Source organism: Gadus chalcogrammus, chromosome 7 (assembly GCF_026213295.1).
Source record: "Gadus chalcogrammus isolate NIFS_2021 chromosome 7, NIFS_Gcha_1.0, whole genome shotgun sequence".
Taxonomy (NCBI): domain Eukaryota; kingdom Metazoa; phylum Chordata; class Actinopteri; order Gadiformes; family Gadidae; genus Gadus; species Gadus chalcogrammus.
In genome coordinates, this window is record NC_079418.1 from 25380298 (window position 1) to 25398802 (window position 18505).

General features: G+C 46.0%; 2 protein-coding genes across 4 annotated transcripts in view; one reads left to right on the top strand and one right to left on the bottom strand.

Moving 5' to 3' along the window:
* The window catches only part of LOC130385249 (glutamate receptor 4), a 1260456-nt gene that overhangs the window by 225936 nt on the left and 1016015 nt on the right, over positions 1-18505 (top strand). The window lies entirely within an intron of this gene.
* LOC130385259 (dixin-like) lies at positions 116-12366 on the bottom strand. Of its 2 annotated transcripts, none has more exons than XM_056593689.1 (21): positions 12134-12366; positions 11165-11294; positions 10543-10668; positions 9991-10222; positions 9745-9846; positions 7934-8031; positions 7713-7816; positions 7286-7366; positions 6254-6307; positions 5907-5957; positions 5239-5343; positions 4969-5022; positions 4784-4855; positions 4570-4641; positions 4400-4465; positions 3810-3953; positions 3156-3216; positions 2879-2972; positions 2668-2776; positions 2439-2518; positions 116-2250 (listed from the first exon to the last, which is right to left on the bottom strand). In XM_056593689.1, exons 1-21 carry the CDS (start codon positions 12194-12196, stop codon positions 2241-2243), a joined length of 1908 nt encoding a protein of 635 aa, XP_056449664.1. In that variant the 5' UTR covers positions 12197-12366; the 3' UTR covers positions 116-2240. The 2 variants fall into 2 exon arrangements, with proteins under 2 accessions (XP_056449664.1, XP_056449662.1); XM_056593687.1 differs by having other exon boundaries at positions 3810-3956.

Here is an 18505-nt window from a genome sequence, read left to right on the forward strand (position 1 = left end):
ACCGTTTGTTGGAAAATGTCGTAAAAAAATGTTTTGCTGCATTTAACAAACTGAACACACGGGAGCAGTATAATGTAGTTACTCTGTTTAGCGTTCATTGGGAAAAGTAGGCGACGCAACCTTCTCATTGATGCAACAAATCAACGTATAAATGCATAAAGACAAAGTACACAAAATCCAACTCATTCCTTTTATAAGAAAGATCTTGTTTATTTCACAATACTAAGTATTGCCAACATCTAATGTTGGAGACTCAGGCACCATAGAGCCAGTATTCACACACATTTAACAAGAAAGAAATCAAAAACGAAAAAAACATCTCACCTGCAAATCGTAAATCTTATAGGCATTTATGGCATGTATGTGGCTTCCTCTATGCTAAAGACACATTTCTCCATTGTTGGGGGGAAGGGAACATTTGACACCAAGTCAATCTTCAGAATGTTAAGTATGGGCTATGACCACCAGCATCATGTATATCTCCAGTGTAATCTATCTACCTGTTTGTTAGAAACAGACAGTTGTTACGGGATGTTATTTTTACTGCATTATTTCATACATTGTGTGTGTGTGTGTGTACACCCACCCACACGCGCGCACACACACACACACACACACACACACACACACACACACACACACACACACACACACACACACACACACACACACACACACACACACACACACACACACACACACACACACACACTGTATGTTAGAAACATGGCTCAGTGAGGCTTTGCGGTCATAATTGGGACCTACATGCAGTTGCACACAAACAGTACGTTAAGATACATCATGTAAATCTCTCCTCAAACAACCCGATCAAGAAAAACTTAAAAGTACTTGACCAAAATATTTAAAATACAGCGAATTCAGTAAGCATTACAACCTCTGAGTCTCTATGCACACATCTTCTAGCTTTATCTTCACACATCCAGCGTCATTTACAATAAAGTAGTGCGTGTGTGCTTGTGTGAATGTCTAAGGGTACAATCAACCTGATGTGAAACATTTCAAACAAACGATATCCTTATTCTATAGTTGCAAAAAAGAAATCACTCTGAAGACTTTCAATCAAGCGAAATACATTAAAATCTCTAGATATGATAGGCTTCCGGGCCTTTTCTAGCATGTGCACACACACACACACACACACACACACACACACACACACACACACACACACACACACACACACACACACACACACACACACACACACACACACACACACACACACACACACACACTCTTCATCAGGCAAGGTAAAACTAAATTCTACGTTCAAAGAAAAAAATCGAAATTTCCATCGGATAACGAAAGATGGAGAACCAGTGGAATAACAATAAACCATCACGAGGAAGTGTAGGAAACACTCCTCGTGTAGGAAACAGTTCTGCTAACTCACTGTGATGAAATATTCTCCACTTTGACAGAGGCTCGCTCGTTAAGAAACCACTTCCCCTGTCCTTGGTCTAGCTGGTGGTTGAATACTGCGACAAAATACTACAGCAGGCAAGAACCCAGAGACTCTACTCTTCAAAAACACACTCATCGATATCCTCAATACACACAACACAGTAGTATGACAGCTCCCCAGGGGCGGTTGGAGAGGTTTCCAATGAACCCATTGTAATATGAGCTCCACTAAAGTACCAGAAGTCTAGTGTATGGCGTGTGGAGTGAGACCTAGAAGGCGACTCCAACACATGAACCACCAGACCATCAAAATAAGAACTAGTGGCACAGCTCCTCCACAGCCTCACGTCGTCATGTGACATGACGGTGGGAATGTTCAGCACAACGTATGTACCAAAGCCCTGAAACAATACACTAAATTAATCTTATAGGCTGTGGTCAGATCCTAATCTCACAAGGTCCACTGTGGAATGTACTGTATAGATGGGGGGGTGGGGGGATAATCTCCTTGAATTCAATTCATTTGTGTTCAATAATATGGAACCTCAATTCTGATCACTAAAGGCTTCTTGTAGTCCTGCCGTGCAGAACGGTGCAGGCAACCTGAGCGTAGAGGACCACAGAGTACCATATTTTTCAGTAGATAAGGCACTAGGCTTAAGGTGTCTGTCTGTCCGTCCGTCTGTTCCTCCGTCAGTCAACACTTTTCGGTGAGCCTGAGGCTCTCGAGCAGGGAGAGGCGTCTCTTCCTGGTCCTCGTCTCTGCCTGGTTGGAGCGACGGGCTCCTCACACCGAGCAGACTCTGCTCCTCACGCTAGGGGGGTCTGTGAGGGCGCGGGGAGAGGGGGGGAGGGAAAGAGGACAGGAAGTGTTTGAGCACCAACATGTGGACAGTCTGTGATCGACTTAAATTGATCTAAAAAAGCATGTTTAAAAAGACGGAGAGAGAGAGTGAGAGAGTGGGAGGTTTGGAAGAGAAGGAGGGAGGGAGACAGTAGGAGTGTGGTCCTACCTGTCTTCACCGTGGTCCTCTTCCACCCAGGCTACAATCTTCCCTTCCCAGCCCGGAACTACGGCTCCATCTAGGAACAGCTGAGCCACGATCGCAGACAGACAGACACACAGTCTTTGCTATCATTCTGAATGCAGCCTTCATACACGACAAATCTTCTCATCATAATTCAACCGCACCGCAAGGAACAACTAGTTATATCTCAGTCGCGGCCCGCTCCCCCGCCTACCTCCTCTTTGACGGTGCCGAACTCGGGGTCCAGGGCCTTGAAGTGGTACCTGAGGTTCCCCTTGCAGTCCACCGCCTCCTTCACATCCTTCAGTGTCACCTCCCCCAGCCTGCACACATCCACCCCATGTGAGACATTATCCTATCACTATTATAGTTCAATAGATTACTAACAGACAGACCGACTGATAACCAGGGAGACGGCCACTAACCTCTTCGGGATGTGGACCATGGAGGGCGTGGGGGAGTGGTTGGTGAAGTAAAGGACTTTAGTGGAGGAGGAGCCACTGAAGGAGTGGCTGATCTCTGAGTTAAGGAGGGCAACAGAGCTGTTTAGTAGAAACACCACCATGACCTGTGTGTGTGTGTGTGTGTGTGTGTGTGTGTGTGTGTGTGTGTGTGTGTGTGTGTGTGTGTGTGTGTGTGTGTGTGTGTGTGTGTGTGTGTGTGTGTGTCTGTTTGAGTGTGTGAGCAAGAGGGAGGTCTTACTGGTGGGCCAGGGGTCCTGATCTGGGCTGGTGGTTCTGTGCCTTGGGGACTTGCTCCTCCCCTGCAGTCAAAGACAAGACAAGGCTCTGTAGAACATAATTCACCTCAGGGTCATACTGGGAGAACGAATCGCAGTCTGCATTCTCCGAGAGCTACCAAACATAATGTGTGTGTTTGTCCCTGGTGGTTGTGTGAGTGTGTGTGTGTGTGTTTGGTTACACCTCCTGTGGTCGGTTTATGAGGGAGGAGACCCACTGCTCAGTTGTGTGTGTGTGTGTGTGTGTGTGTGTGTGTGTGTGTGTGTGTGTGTGTGTGTGTGTGTGTGTGTGTGTGTGTGTGTGTGTGTGTGTGTGTGTGTGTGTGTGTGTGTGTGTGTGTCTACCTCCTCTATCTGTGTGTGTGTGTGTATGTGTGCGTGTGTGTGTGTACCTCCTCTATCTGTGTGTGTGTGTGTTTGTGTGTGTCTGTGTGTGTGTGTACCTGCTCTTTGCGTGTGTGTGTGTGTGTGTGTGTGTGTGTGTGTGTGTGTGTGTTTATGTGTGTCTGTGTGTGTGTACCTGCTCTTTGCGTGTGTGTGTGTGTGTGTGGGGGTGTGTGTGTGTGTGTGTGTGTGTGTGCGTGCGTGCATGCGCGTGTGTGTGTGTGTGTGTGTACCTGCTGGGTGGTGTGAGACAGCCGGTCTATCAGTGAGGAGACCCCCTGCTCCAGGGTGTCCAGGGTGTGGTGTTGGGGGTCCTGGTCCCTGAAGCTGTTCCTCAGGCTCCTCACCGCGTCCCGGACCAGCTGCAGCTCCTCCGCCTGCTGGCAGGGGGCCGGTGAACACACACCCCGCTCAGGAACACGTGGAGAGGGGCCGGGGCCCGACACGCTAGGCTGCCTACCAGGCAGGCTCCCAGGCCTTTTCTGAGCACAGCTTCTACCTGTCATGCCTATCCCTCTCTCTCTCTCTAACCCTGTCTGGCTTCACTGTACTGTCAATAAAGCCCATCAATATATATATAAAAATGAAATACATGGCCATACCAGAGCTTACATGTTAAGCTCTTAAAGTGCTACAGGTTAGGAGCGCCAGTGTGCATGGTTTCAATAAGGTTCAGTGTGTTTTCTATGTAGTATATGAACATATATTTAGATGGCAAATTATGGCTTTGGACAACTTTTGGATGTTGCAAGATGTACCCGAAAAGTATCAATGCATTAACGGGACAGGGTAAAGGTGGCTCCATACTGAGCTAGTTACTCACCCCTGACCAAGAAGAAGATGGACTTCCTGTCTGACAGTAGCCATTGTTGTCTGAGTCCGTAGAAATCTGTGAACATATCAGAATACTACAAAGTCAGCCAGACTGTCTCAAGTCAGGAATAACAAACCTAGGCCCATTTTCTCTCTGCTCAGACTATTCTTTTACATGACCTGCTGGTTGTCCTGTCTCCTCAGACTCTGCAGAACGCTGGTCTTGTGCTCCAACTCTCTCTGCAGCTCACCCTGTTGGAGACACACACACACGCCCACAAATAAAGAAATTGGATTTTATAAATAGAGTAATTTAATTAGATGCATCTTTGATGAAAGCGTCTTTTAGCATAATGGTTCAGTTTCTAATCCTACTACTCCAATACAAACATACATGTTGCTTTTGGCTCTCTTCCAGTTTTTGCTTGTGCTGTTGCAATAATCTGTCCTTCTGCCCCGCCTCCTTCTGCAAGCAGCCAATCACGATGAAGGGAGACAGGGACACATTAAAGACATATTTAATATTGGCATTTAAAATGGACTTTACTACCAGAACTACTCAAAGAAAACATGGCTTACCTTGCATTCGCTCCACAGTCTGGTGCATTCTTCTAGTTTCCACTGAAGCTCTGCCTACAACACACACGCGCACACACACACACACACACACACACACACACACACACACACACACACACACACACACACACACACACACACACACACACACACACACACACGCAAATATCTAAATATCTGTAATTGTCAAGTATTTTTGCCATAGCATAGTATTGAACATTGCGAAAAACGCCATTGGCTAAGATATCTCAGCATGTCTATTAGTCTTACGTTCTGATTGACCAGCTCCTCCCTTGCCATGCCAGACCTGAGCACTTCCTGTTTCATCTGCAGGATGGACGCTTCCTGGACACACAACCTCTGCTGCTGGGCCTCCTGGGGGAGAGACGGAGAGACGAGGAGACGGATGGTAAGACATCAACAGCAGTATACTATAGTATAGAATGTCTCTGTAGTAGTAAACGGTATAGAACACAGGTATGCCACTATGCAGTAGGCTACAGGTTCATACGGTATGCATGGGGCTACTGTGTTAAAGGAGGAGAATCCCCCCCCCCCTTTTGTCAAGATCAATTCTGCATAGAGTTTTCCAAAAATGTGATCCGAACAGTCGTGTCATTTGTAAAGGTTTTAGAAAAGTCTGACGTGCTGTTTTCCATGTGAGCAAGTGCGGGTGGCATTGCATAAGATTGTCAATACCCACATCACACTTGCTCAAGCTAGGGTGCACACAGCCAATATAAAACTACCACTCTGGGAAAGTCTTTAAGATGGTAGTAGCAGATTTCACACAGAATGTCCACCGTTGAACAACTTTAATATAATTTAGTCAAAACTAACACAGAAACTAGCAGTCCAAGCAGGGTTTTCAACTGAAAGTTGTTTTGTAACTTATTCAAACAAATTCTGATCGGCTGCTGTAGTGTACTTCTTCTTACCTTCACTCCTTGCAAGTTCCTCATCTCCTGCTTACAGCAGAGTAGCTCCCTCTAGAACCACCAGAACAAAACCATGAAAGAACAGCACCAGCAAATAGACAACACCGGTAAACAGACAATAGCCACTAAACAAGCACATTTCTCCCGACAATGCCATCCAACAAACACCATGAATCATTAATCTCAAAGTCCGTCTTCACGGCTAGAGCAGTAAGACTTTTGCAGTGTCCTGTGCTCCAAAAAACAACCAATTGGAATCCGTGTAACAAGAGGGTTTGCATGTGAATGTAATATAAATGTAATATAGATAAATGTAATTTTACATGCAGATTAAAGAAGTGACTGACCTTAAGTACACGAACCTCCTCCATACTTTGGTCCAATCGACTGCGAACCACCACCTGGGTTAGAGAGAGAAGGGAGACAGAAGGGAGGGAGAAGGAGGCAGAGAAGGAGAGGAGACAAAATGTGTGTGAGAACTGCACTGGAATAAAGGACTGAAACGAAAACTGATATCTATGTTGGCAATTACACACCCATAGTATCACACACACACACACACACACACACAGACACACACACACACACACACACACACACACACACACACACACACACACACACACACGCGCAGACACACACACACACACACACACACACACACACACACACACACACACACACACACACACACACACACACACACACACACACACACACACACTAACACACACACATAAACAGGTGAAAGAAGCTACAAAGGTAATGTGATCTACGTTGAAAACAAAGAGCTGGTCAAACCTGGCAGGAGGGAGGGAGAGAGAGGGAAAGAGGGAGAGAGAGGGAGAGAGCAAGGGAGAGAGAGAGTGAGGACAAGAGAGAAAGAAAGAGAGAGAAAGAGAGGGACAGGGAGAGCGAGGGGGTGAAAGAGAGATAGGGAGAGAGAGGGAGTAAGCGAGGGAGAGAGGTAGAGAGAGGGCGAGAGATAGAGAGAGGGAGACAGAGAGAGAAGAGGGAGGGACAGCAGACAAGAGAGCGGGAGAGAGAGGGAGGGAGAGCAGACAAGGAAGAGGGGGAGATGGAAATAGTCAAGTCAATTTTTAAAGCCAATTTTGTTTGTATAGCCCTTAATAACAGTTACTTTCTCAAAGGACTTTGAGAGAAGGGAAGATAGGGAGAGAGAGTAGGAGCAAGGGGGAGAGAGAAAGAGAGGGAGAGAGAGAGAGGGATTGAGGGAGTCAGCGAAGGAGAGCAAGGGATAAAGAGAGGGAGGGATCTGTGTTGGAATATGTCATGTGAAGGATAGAAACCAATAAGGTCATGTGAATAGGGTTAGGATAGAAACAGACAAGAAGGATTGAAGGAGAGATTGTCTCTACCAGTTGTTGTGCATCGTCTTCCTCCAGCTGCAGCGTTGCCTGCTCCTCTTCCTCAGGCAGCGCCCCATTCAGCAACAGAGCCTGCAGAACCACACCATCATACTATTAGTATAGTCCACCAAAACACTCTTTAATACTCTATCATAGCCCAAGACTCTTGAGTCTGAAGACTCTAACGTAATCCACTTTAAGATTCTAACATAGTCCACCTTAAGATTCTAACATAGTCTATCTTAAGACTCTAACATAGTATACCTTAAGACTAACACAGTCACCCTTCAGAATCTGATATAGTCCACCTTAACATTCTACCAAAGATATTGCATTAGCAGCTCGCAGCCAAGAATGTTCTTTCATTGGAAACAACATACTTATACATACCAGTATGTACCTGTGTCAAGTAATTATATTCCAGACTAGCACTGACCTGGAGAGCAGACACCATTTTACGAGCCTCTTCCATCTCCTTCTCCAACGATTCTCCCACAGCCTCATCCCAAGTTGTCTTCCCTCCAGTACTTAACAACTGAACTGCACACACACACACACACACACACACGAACGCACGCACACATACACAATTTAAATTAAATTACATGAGTTAACAAATTACACAGCATACAGGCTTGCGATTGGACAGCCACTCACCACTGTCCTGCTGAGATTGGCTGTCCTGTGTGTGCTTGACATCTGATTGGCTGGTGTCTGGAGCTCGTGGGGAGGCGAGGGGACTGATTGAGCTGAGGCTTCGAGTACCAAACACAGATTTGAAAGTTATAAACACAAACACTCAAAAATACACACACAAATGCACACACAACTGCATACACATCAACAGATGCCACACACACACAAACTCACACTATCTTGGATTGTAACTAGAATGGTATGGTTATGTAGTTACAAAATCTAAAAAACTTCCCTTAATACAGATCCATGCATCCTATTATGCATATATACCTACATGCATACATACATTTCCAGTACATACACGCATGCAATTTGCAAACAAATTCATACACAAACTCGAGCATATAACACACACACACACACACACACGTACACAGATACACACACAACCTTTGCTTACCATTTAATCTGCATTCCTCCCATAGTGAGTTACATTTGACTAAATTCCTCATGTAACTGCCATTCAAATTCAAGCCTACATCTCTCTATGTCTCTGTGTCTCAGCCTGTCTCCTTTTCTGTGTGTGTGTGTGTATATTTCTCTCTCTCTCTCTCTCTCGATGTCTCTCTCTATGTCTCTCGCTCTCTCTCTCTCTCTATGTCTCTCTCTGTCTCTTTCTCTCTCTCTCTCTCATCATCAGCATCGAACAAACTTACAGCCCTGCCCCCTGCCACAGCTTCAAAGCCTCACCATGACAACAATGATAGCTGACCTCGCCATGCATCTCTTTCACCTAAAAATAAAAAATCATCTGCAGCCTACCCACGGCCTTTTTTGATCATTTGGCGTACGTTCACTCACATACACACACGCGCTCTCACAGAAACACACACACACAGATCCATGCACACGCACATGGTCATAAAACACACCCAAAAACAAGCGTGACATGTGACCCCACGAGGAATAAAGTGGCTTCTTCTTTTATTTACTGCCCTGAAGTCGGTATCAAACGTTGGCACCCTTTACACAGAGACACACACATAGACTGGATTTATCATGGTTTAGGGGTCTCAGTCACAAGCCTTGTCAGGCAGTGGAATAGAACACACACACACACCCTCAATTCACATTCAAACACAAACACACACACAGACTCATGAACACACACACAAACACACACACACTGAGTGCGGTCTGGTGTAGGGAGAATTTGGTTATTGGAGGAAACAAATAACCCATAATGTGTTCCCTTTTTTCCATTTAGGCTTTGTTTATTTAACCGCAAGAGAGGACCATTAGGTGCCCCTGTTTGCATTCTGCCACGACAGGAAATCGGACCAGTATATGATATCAGATTCTTGCCCATTATTAGCTAACCAACAGCACCTATTGTAATGAGTCGCAGTCACAGGCCGCTTTCTGGGACAGGAGCACTGCTGTTCCACTAGAGGGTAGACCTTCCCTGTTTTCGCAGGTTAGAGAGACCACTATCGTAGCTGGAGTCAGACTGCAGCAGTCGGCTCTGCCCCGGTGGAGCCCCAGGGGGCGGTGGTGGGGAAGTGGGAGGAGTCAGAGAGATGAGGACCACTCCCCTACAGTGGATTGGCTCACCCATCAGATCGGAAGAGCAGGGGATCCCATAATTACAGTGTCTCAAATTTTCATGGTTAAACTTGAGTGGATACCAAATAAGAAATTGTGCGATCACATTTTATTTACAGTTGCTTTTTGCAACTGTTGTTCATAATGTATTTTTATGTGGCTGTGTGAGCGCGTGTGTCTGTATATGTGTGTGTGTGTGTGTGTGTGTGCGTGTGTCTAACCACCTGCTTGGCTGAGTTGTATCCGGGTCCTCTGGGGCCCCCCTCTCGTACTGCTTGACGAGTGCACGCACACACACACTCCCCTCCTCATCCAGCCCGAAGCCACTGACACCAGAAACACACACATGATGCTTATTAGGGCCTATAATCACACACGTTCATAAAGAACTCCAGACTCAAGAAGCGGTACTTTGCTGGACTTTACGCCCTGCTCCAGGTGTGTTCGGTGGGGGGGGGGGGGGGTCATACCTGCGCAGGTGTGAGTGCCGCACAGGCAGCGAGGCGTCGTGTCTGGCGGATGCTAGAGCTGCGGCTGCACCTTGTGCCAGGGCCACCGCAGAGTGAGGGTTGTGATTGGACTGAGCTCGCCTGGAGTTCCGCCCTGCTCCGGACGTGGCCCTGTGATTGGCTGATGGTTTGAAGTGGGCAGCCAGTGCAAGGATTATCCTCATCAGAGACTTCAGGTTACCATCCACTATGTCTGCAGAAGGAGAATGTATACCAATGAGAACACAAAAGTGTCTGCCAAATGAATGAATGGTCAATAAAAGTGTATCTGCAGTTAACAAAGCTACTTTGAATGAGCTAACAGGAAGTGCCTGGTTTACACTTCCTGGAGAGGGTGCTTGCAGACGTGCAGTCTGCAAAGTGGTAAAACTTGATAACTTTTCCTATTCCTTAATGTTGTGACATATTAACAAGAAGCAACGTAGCTTTTAACAACAATGACCACATTTTAAATCATTGGTTTTGGTTTTGGGGTTAGAAAGCAGAAGGGAAGGGGTCCTGTTAGCTCGCTACCTTTAGCGGATATGTGAGGCATGCGTATGTGCTTTGAGGAAATGAAGTGGAGGACGTGTTCGACATTCTTTCTGCTCTCCTCTTTGTCTCGCGGAGACGGATGTACTCCCTCCAGCACCTCCCCAGCTGCCAGGAGGAGAAGAAAGGAGGAGTCATGATAATAAATACACAATTATATATATATATATATATATATATATATATATATATATATATATATATATATAGAAAAGGCTCAAGGGAACATGTGGCATCGGTCACATTTTGGAAGCATCTTTGATTATGTGTGGGCGTGGGTGTGTGTGTGTGTGTGTGTGTGTGTGTGTGTGTGTGTGTGTGTGTGTGTGTGTGTGTGTGTGTGTGTGTGTGTGTGTGTGTGTGTGCGTGTGTGTGTGTGTGTGTGTGTGTGTGTGTGTGTGTGTGTGTGTGTGTGACGTGTGTGTGTGCGTGTGTGTGTGTGTGTACCTGGTAGTTGTGTGTGTGTGTGTGTGTGTGTGTGTGTGTGTGTGTGTGTGTGTGTGTGTGTGTGTGTGTGTGTGTGTGTGTGTGTGTGTGTGTGTGTGTGTGTGGGGGGGGGTTTTGGTCTGTTTTTTTGGGGGGGGAGATGGGTAAGTGAACTAACCGACTATCTCTATGAGATGTGACAGCACCACCCCATCCTGCAGATCGAGTCTGAGGTTACTAATGGGTTTCAGTCCCGGCTTCCTCTTCAGCTGAGAGTTGACCCAGGAAACGTACGCCGCAAGTTGATGCTGCAATGCATCGATCATAGTCACGCACACAAGAATATAGAATATGGAACATCAAAAACACAGACGGGCGATTTCACTGGACACCGCAAATAATTAATTCCCACAGGCGATCATTCATTGGCTCTGAGCTCCTTTGTCCTTTGTTCATCAGGTCACTGGCAACGGGACAGGGGATGACCTATATTGTCCCGTTAACTAAAACATTCATATTTTTGTTCAGAGGGTTGAGATAATTGCGATCACAAGCCAGTCTAAACGTCCCGTAAATAAATAGCGGGACTTTATTTCGCACGCTTTTGTCTTGCTTACGGGAACTGATCTGTCAGGCGAACAGATCCTGCGCTACGTACAAAAGCACTATACACAGCACACGTCAGGTTTGAAATGATACACACTCTGAATAAACAGAAACATTAACACTTTAATGTTATAACGGTTTGCAGAATTCCACTGTTGAGATCGATAACGATACCGTTAATTACAAGGATGGACGCGTTAAATATACCGTTATCTTTTCTATTCACAATTCCCAGCCATTGCGGTTCGTTGACTTTGTCTACTGATATGTGAAACGTCTTGCCTTGCAAAATATGTTTACATTGCATCCATAAGACAATGCGTCATTTTAGGCTGAACTGAAGTTGAAACGTTACATCTTGCGACCATTGTTTTTTTTTGTGTAACGTCAACGTTACTTCATCGTTGACTCCGGCTGTTTGAAGAACGCTCGCCGTCTTTAGTTTCTAGAAACACATTGAATGTGAAGGCATACAGGCTTAGCTGTCAAAGGAAAACGTCCGTACGTTAGTTAGTGAGTGAGTTCGTCAACGTGAACTTACCTCGTTAAAACCCCCATGAAGAACGTCCTCCAGTGAGCTCCCCTTTGACAAAGAGGCGATCATACTTTTAGCCCGACGTCCCTTTCACTTGCTACTGCACAAACTGTCCCGCAGGAGCCGGTGCATCGCCCCCGGTGCCTCGAGCTAACGGTGCGTTTAGGAGAACGTCAACAAACAAGGGAACGCGACCGGGGACGGCTGAGGGCATGGGATGGGTGGGCAGACACCGGTTACTACGGGATACCACATGATGCAAACACACCAATTCTAGAATCCCGTTCACAACTTCACAATAAAAGTCGCTGAGCTAAACCGACCAACCTGGTGTTTCCCTCCCAAAGCCAACACGCGCACGCACGCACAAGTAGAAAAGTAATTAAACGAACCACATGATGATGCTTTGGTGTATTTATATTAGATTACTTCTTGGCTTTTTGAAATTGAGTTATACATGGCCTCATTTCGGCAAAAAGTTTAATGTCATGGTGCCTTTGTTTGGTCATGTTATTCGGAAATGCATGTTGTACCAGAACTTCATTGAACAGAGGATATTTATAAGGAGCACTGTTGGATTACTTTAAATAACCAACCTACATTTAGGCCTATGGCTTTTCTTAGATTTAATTGTGTGCCAAGGTTCATTTCAAACTGACCTAGATGTTTATAATAATCATGCACTGCAATTCTAAGTTGGCATTTGAGGGAAAGCATGAATAGTTTAAGGGCCTGGTAGTGCAACACTATAGGTATGCCATGGTCATTAAAAGAAGCAGCCCTTAATTGAAAATGTGCTCCCCTATTTTAAATTATTGCTTTGACGGAATCTTGGTAAAATGCAATTGGGACTGGTTAGCAATCAAACGTTGATGGATGTTTTTCAATATCTGTAATTTTGCATTTATTTTCAAGCAAAAATTAACTTGTGGTAAAATATTTTACCTGACAACAGATCTTGGAAAAAGTGTGGTATATATTTTTTATTTTCTGCTTGTGTATATATTTATATATACATAAATAAAAAAGTAAACCATCATATAAGATCGAGCTTAAATAAGCAAAGGTATTTTTGCTCGGCGGGCTTCAGGATCAGGGCATCAGGGTAGCCAGGATCCATTCAGTGAGCAGAGAGCTTTCTAGGATGGCTCCTCCAAAGGGATCAAAACATCGCTCAAGCTCACTGACGTTCTCCAGAGAGACCTCAAATGGCACCTGGAACAGAACACAAATCAGCCTTGAGTGAACTCTGGCCGTACAGTACACCCAGTATACACCTGGCATAAAGTATAAAGCAGGTCCTGCTTAAGCGTATCAAACACCTGGGTCAGAGGTGTGGGACTGGGGCCTGGCCGGAGCAGCGCCTGGATGGACAGACAGCAGGCCAGCGTCCGCTCTTCCAGGACCTTTAAATGGAATAGATAATGCGTATTGATATCGTAACTTCTGTTCATTTAGCTGTGTTCAAATTGATCATGGCCGATTTGGTGTCCTTTGGTCTCTTGAGCAGATTGGGTAAACGGTAAGTAAAAGTCCTCTGATTGTGAATATTTTGACTAATATGAGTCTTGAATACAAATTGATGTGATTTCAATCACAATGCAGATTGGTGATCTAAAACATGAATAGCAGTAACTGGAATATTTTCTCTTTTCAATGGACATCATTGAAAATATTAGCATGGTGTAAAAATAAAATCTGTTGAAATGCTTGCCCAAACAACTTTATCAGAGTTTATTATGAGAAGCAAAGGCAATACAGATTTAATAATAACAATCTATCCCAATGCTGCTCTTTATCTAGGACCAGTATTTAAAACACATGGAAGAGGCGTGCAGACGTTCGCCTCTGAAGTAGAAACTCAGGCTTCCTATAGCTGATGCCACACAGACAGCAGCGCGGTGGCTGATGAAGAGCTGGGGCCTGTTGACCTCGTGACACCAGAAGCTGTTGAGCCAGTGGGATGTCGCAGGGATTAAACACAATGGGTGAGCGCATTCCTCACTGGTGTCATGGAAGGCCACCGACACACTAGACACACTTTCACTCTGGGTTGTTAAGGGCAAATATTCAACTCCCGAGAGTGAGAACCCAAAGCAGCTACAAAAAGCCTTTCACAGCACCCCGAAACTACCATGTGTGTGTGTCCGTGCTAAAATAACATTAAAGTAATCTCCCAGTAATAATTTAAATACCATATAAATACCGTCAGTGTACCCGTGATATCTTATATTTCTTCTCAATCCTCTATAAACTAAGACAATGTCGCAACCATTTAACCGTTTAATTTCCCTATAATGGTCTCTGTATATGTATGTAATGTGTGTGTTATAGTACACACCTTCATGGTCTTGTCCCCTGCGGCTGCAGGGCTTGGGGGGGCTATGCCCGAAGTGCAGAGAGAGTCCTCTGCTGCAGACAGTCTGATGTCAGCCAACACACACACCTCACACAGCTCAGCATGCACCGCTCTCACCCTGACTCACACACCCACACACACACACACACACACACACACACACACACACACACACACACACACACACACACACACACACACACACACACACACACACACAGACACACACACACAGACACACACACACAGACACACACAACAAAATGTCAATTTGCATTATGATCTGAGAAGTCTGTCCACAGGAGAGCGAGTAGAGAAATAAGAGTGTGTGTGAGAGTGTAAGGAGTGTTGTGTCTTACCTATCCATTCTGATCTCATAGTGTCCACACTGCAACCCTAACACGCCATTGGCTGATCCTCCAGTGGCAGAAATGGGATGACTGTTAAATCCATACAGTAGGATCACCTGAATATATGACACACACAGACATATCGGACCTACAGTCTACACAAGCAAACAGGTGTGTACGTGTGTGTGCGTGTGCGTGTCTGTGTGTGTGTGATACCGTGTCCTGTGCTCCAAGACTGGGGGTGAGGCAGGGCTGATACCACTGCACACAGAGCTGAGGTCTGGGGGAGATGGACCACTTGTACACCTCCTCCTCCTCCTCTTCCTGGAGCATAGGGCCTCTGAAAGCTCTGCTCCGCTGGAACCAAATGAACCCTGGGGGTCACTAGTCCACACTGCATGGTGGGAGTGAGGCCTGCAGCATGGTGTGTGTGTGTGTGTGTGTGTTAGGGCTTTGACTCCGAACTTCGTCATTCGAATATAATTTGAATATCAAAAAATGTATATTAGGCAATCAAAACGAATATTAGGCAGCCCTTAATATTCGAACCTGTTATGGGCAGGCCAAGAGGGAGAGACGTCTGAGAACCCGACGCAGTCTATTCATAATATTGTAATGGCCACGGAAGAGGCAGTGAATGAAGTATTGATTAGACAGCGATTTATTAGAAACCTAATAAACCGTTGGAACACGCAAGACCGGTAACCATAGCAACGACGGTAAACAAAATATTATTAATAAATATTTGAATATATTAGAATATTAATATTAATAAACAAACAAACTTCAAATACGATTTTTGGGCAAATGTCAAAGCCCTAGTCTAGTGTGTGTGTGTGTATGTGTGTGTGTGTGTGTGTGTGTGTGTGTGTGTGTGTGTGTGTGTGTGTGTGTGTGTGTGTGTGTGTGTGTACCTGTGTGAGTGGAGCCTGCAGCATGATGCGTGCGGGGACAGGCTGTGGAGGGCAGCAGGTCTCTGTGTAGCTGCTGCTGTGTTCACAGTAGAAGGAATGGAGCTGGGAGAGCCTCGCCGCTATGCTAACGTCTCCTGCTAACAACGTTGAACATATGCCTGCTGAACATAAAAATACACAAACACAAATAATCACACGTCCAAGAACACACACATAAACATAAACACAGCGGGCCGGATAGTCTAGGTTAGGGGGTCGGACTCCCAGCGAAGATTGTTCTGGGTTTGAACACACACACACACACACACACACACACACACACACACACTTACTTGAGGTCGCATACTGCAGGTTCAGCAGGTGTGTGTAATAACGAGCCAGGTGGGACCAGGTGAGTGTAGGGTGTGTGCTGCTGTCTTCTTTAAAGCTGCGCTCTGTCCCTGCATCCCTGGCCGACTTGGACACACCACCTACACACACACACACACACACACACACACACACACACACACACACACACACACACACACACACACACACACACACACACACACACACACACACACACACACACACTCAGTCTTGATCTAAACCACCAAGAGAGATCAGACTAGAGCCAGCCAGGTGTGTTACCACAGGAGTGGAGCAGGTCATTCCTGGCGAAGCCCGGGAGGGTGCTGAGCTCCTGGCTGGACAGTGCTCCTCCTCCTCCTCCTCCTCCTCCTCCCTCCCTGTCCTCCTCAGCTGTGGAGCCACCCAGCTGAGCAATGCTCCTCATGGAGGACATCACCTGTCATCACACCCGTCATTAATCAGCCAGTGGGCTCCATGGAGCACAAGTTCCATGACGACAGTAATGTTGGACATCTTTATGGTCTCGGTGTGTCATGACTCAGCCGTTAACTATAGGAGTCATGTTCAGTTTCTATCGTGTAGATGACAGTTGTCAAAGTCTTGAGACCAATAACAAAATGTGTGATTGTGTGTGGTGTAATTGAATTGTGGTGTACGTGGTGAATATAAAGGGTTTGTGTGGTGTATTGTGGTGAATTGTGGTGTGTGCATGCATGTGTGTCTGTATAGAGTGTGTGTGGAAGCCAGGGGGGATGGGGGGGTGGTGTACCATGTGGGCTGCTCGGAGGCAGACCCAGTAGGGCATCAGATGTTCCTCTGCAACCATCAGCCTGCTCTTCAAACCGGCCATCATGTTCCTCCAATGGGAACCCTGTTAGGAGTGGATGTCATTAGTCAGGGCAAGGCAACTTAATTAGCATAGCCGTTCATCACAATGACAGTCTCAAAGGGATTAAAAGGTTGATAGTCCAGTGCATCTCGTAACCCTAAACGTCTAAAAGGACGAGGTAAACGCCTTCAAAATCTATGTGTTTGTTATTTCCACGCGCTATATTGTATTTGTGTTGTATGACAATGAATTACATATTCACAAACATACTTTATTTGGAGTTTGTCTGGGTGTCTTTGGAGGAATGTTCTGCCAGTCCTGTAGGAAGAGGAACGCAACCTCCAGATAACACTGATGATGAACCCTGAAACACACACACACACACACACACACACACACACACACACACACACACACACACACACACACACACACACACACACACACACACACACACACACACACACACACACACACAGAGACACACACAGTTGTGAAACAAAATCCTATGCATTTGATTATCGGGCCTTTTCACTTGAAAGCAGCATGCACACACACACTCATATTATTACTGACTGTAGATTGTGGCTGTGTGTCATTGTAGTTTGGATACAGTGTACGAACGTCCTGGCCACCTCCTGTCTCTTGACCAGACCAAAGAACCTCAAACTGCGCTCCACAATTCCTAGACACAGACACACACCCACCCCCACACCCACACCCACCCCCACCCCCACACACACACACACCCACACCCACCCCCACCCCCACACACACACACACACACACACACACACACACACACACACACACAAAACAAGCCAAATATACAAAAGGGTGAATGTGCATTTAACACTATCTTAGAACGTTGATTCAGAGTGCTGATGACCGACACGATGTTCTGTTTAACTACCATTCCCTCAATTCCCATTGAAATAGCCAGTCACCCTAGCCCTGCTCCCAACCCTTATCAAACCATTACCCTAGAATACCCTTACCAAATACCATTACCCATTAGCCGTATCCTATCCCCACTGCTACCCGGTACTCAGTAACCTGACCCTGACCTACCGCGGCAGTGGAGCAGGCGGGCCTCCAGCTGCATGTCTCTGCGGGCGCTGGACCGGGAGAGACCCAGGGCAGAGCCCAGCACCTCCCGGGCCACTCTCCAGCGGTGGACCCCAGCGGGGAGCTCTCCCCGGCAGGGAGGCCCGACGGGAGCCAAGGGCTCCGGCAAGCCACCCTGGGTGTCAGGGGAGGATGCCGGCAAGCTGGTCTCGGGAGCAGGGGTAGAGCTTCTCTCTGCAGCCCTGAGGGCCAGGATGTTGCCTGTGTACATACACAGAACAATATTCAGATTACCATATTTTATTTTATTAATTTATATATTATTTTATTAATATATATTAACAGAGATTTTATTAGCTACAAAGAAAAATATATTTCAATATTGGTGAAGTTATCCTGTCTTTTTTACTGTTAAAATAAAGCTGGGAAAGTACCAATTTGCATGGTTGTCTTTGCCAGCAGGGGGAGCTGTGGCAGGTAGATGTTGTTGAGACCTTGAGGAGG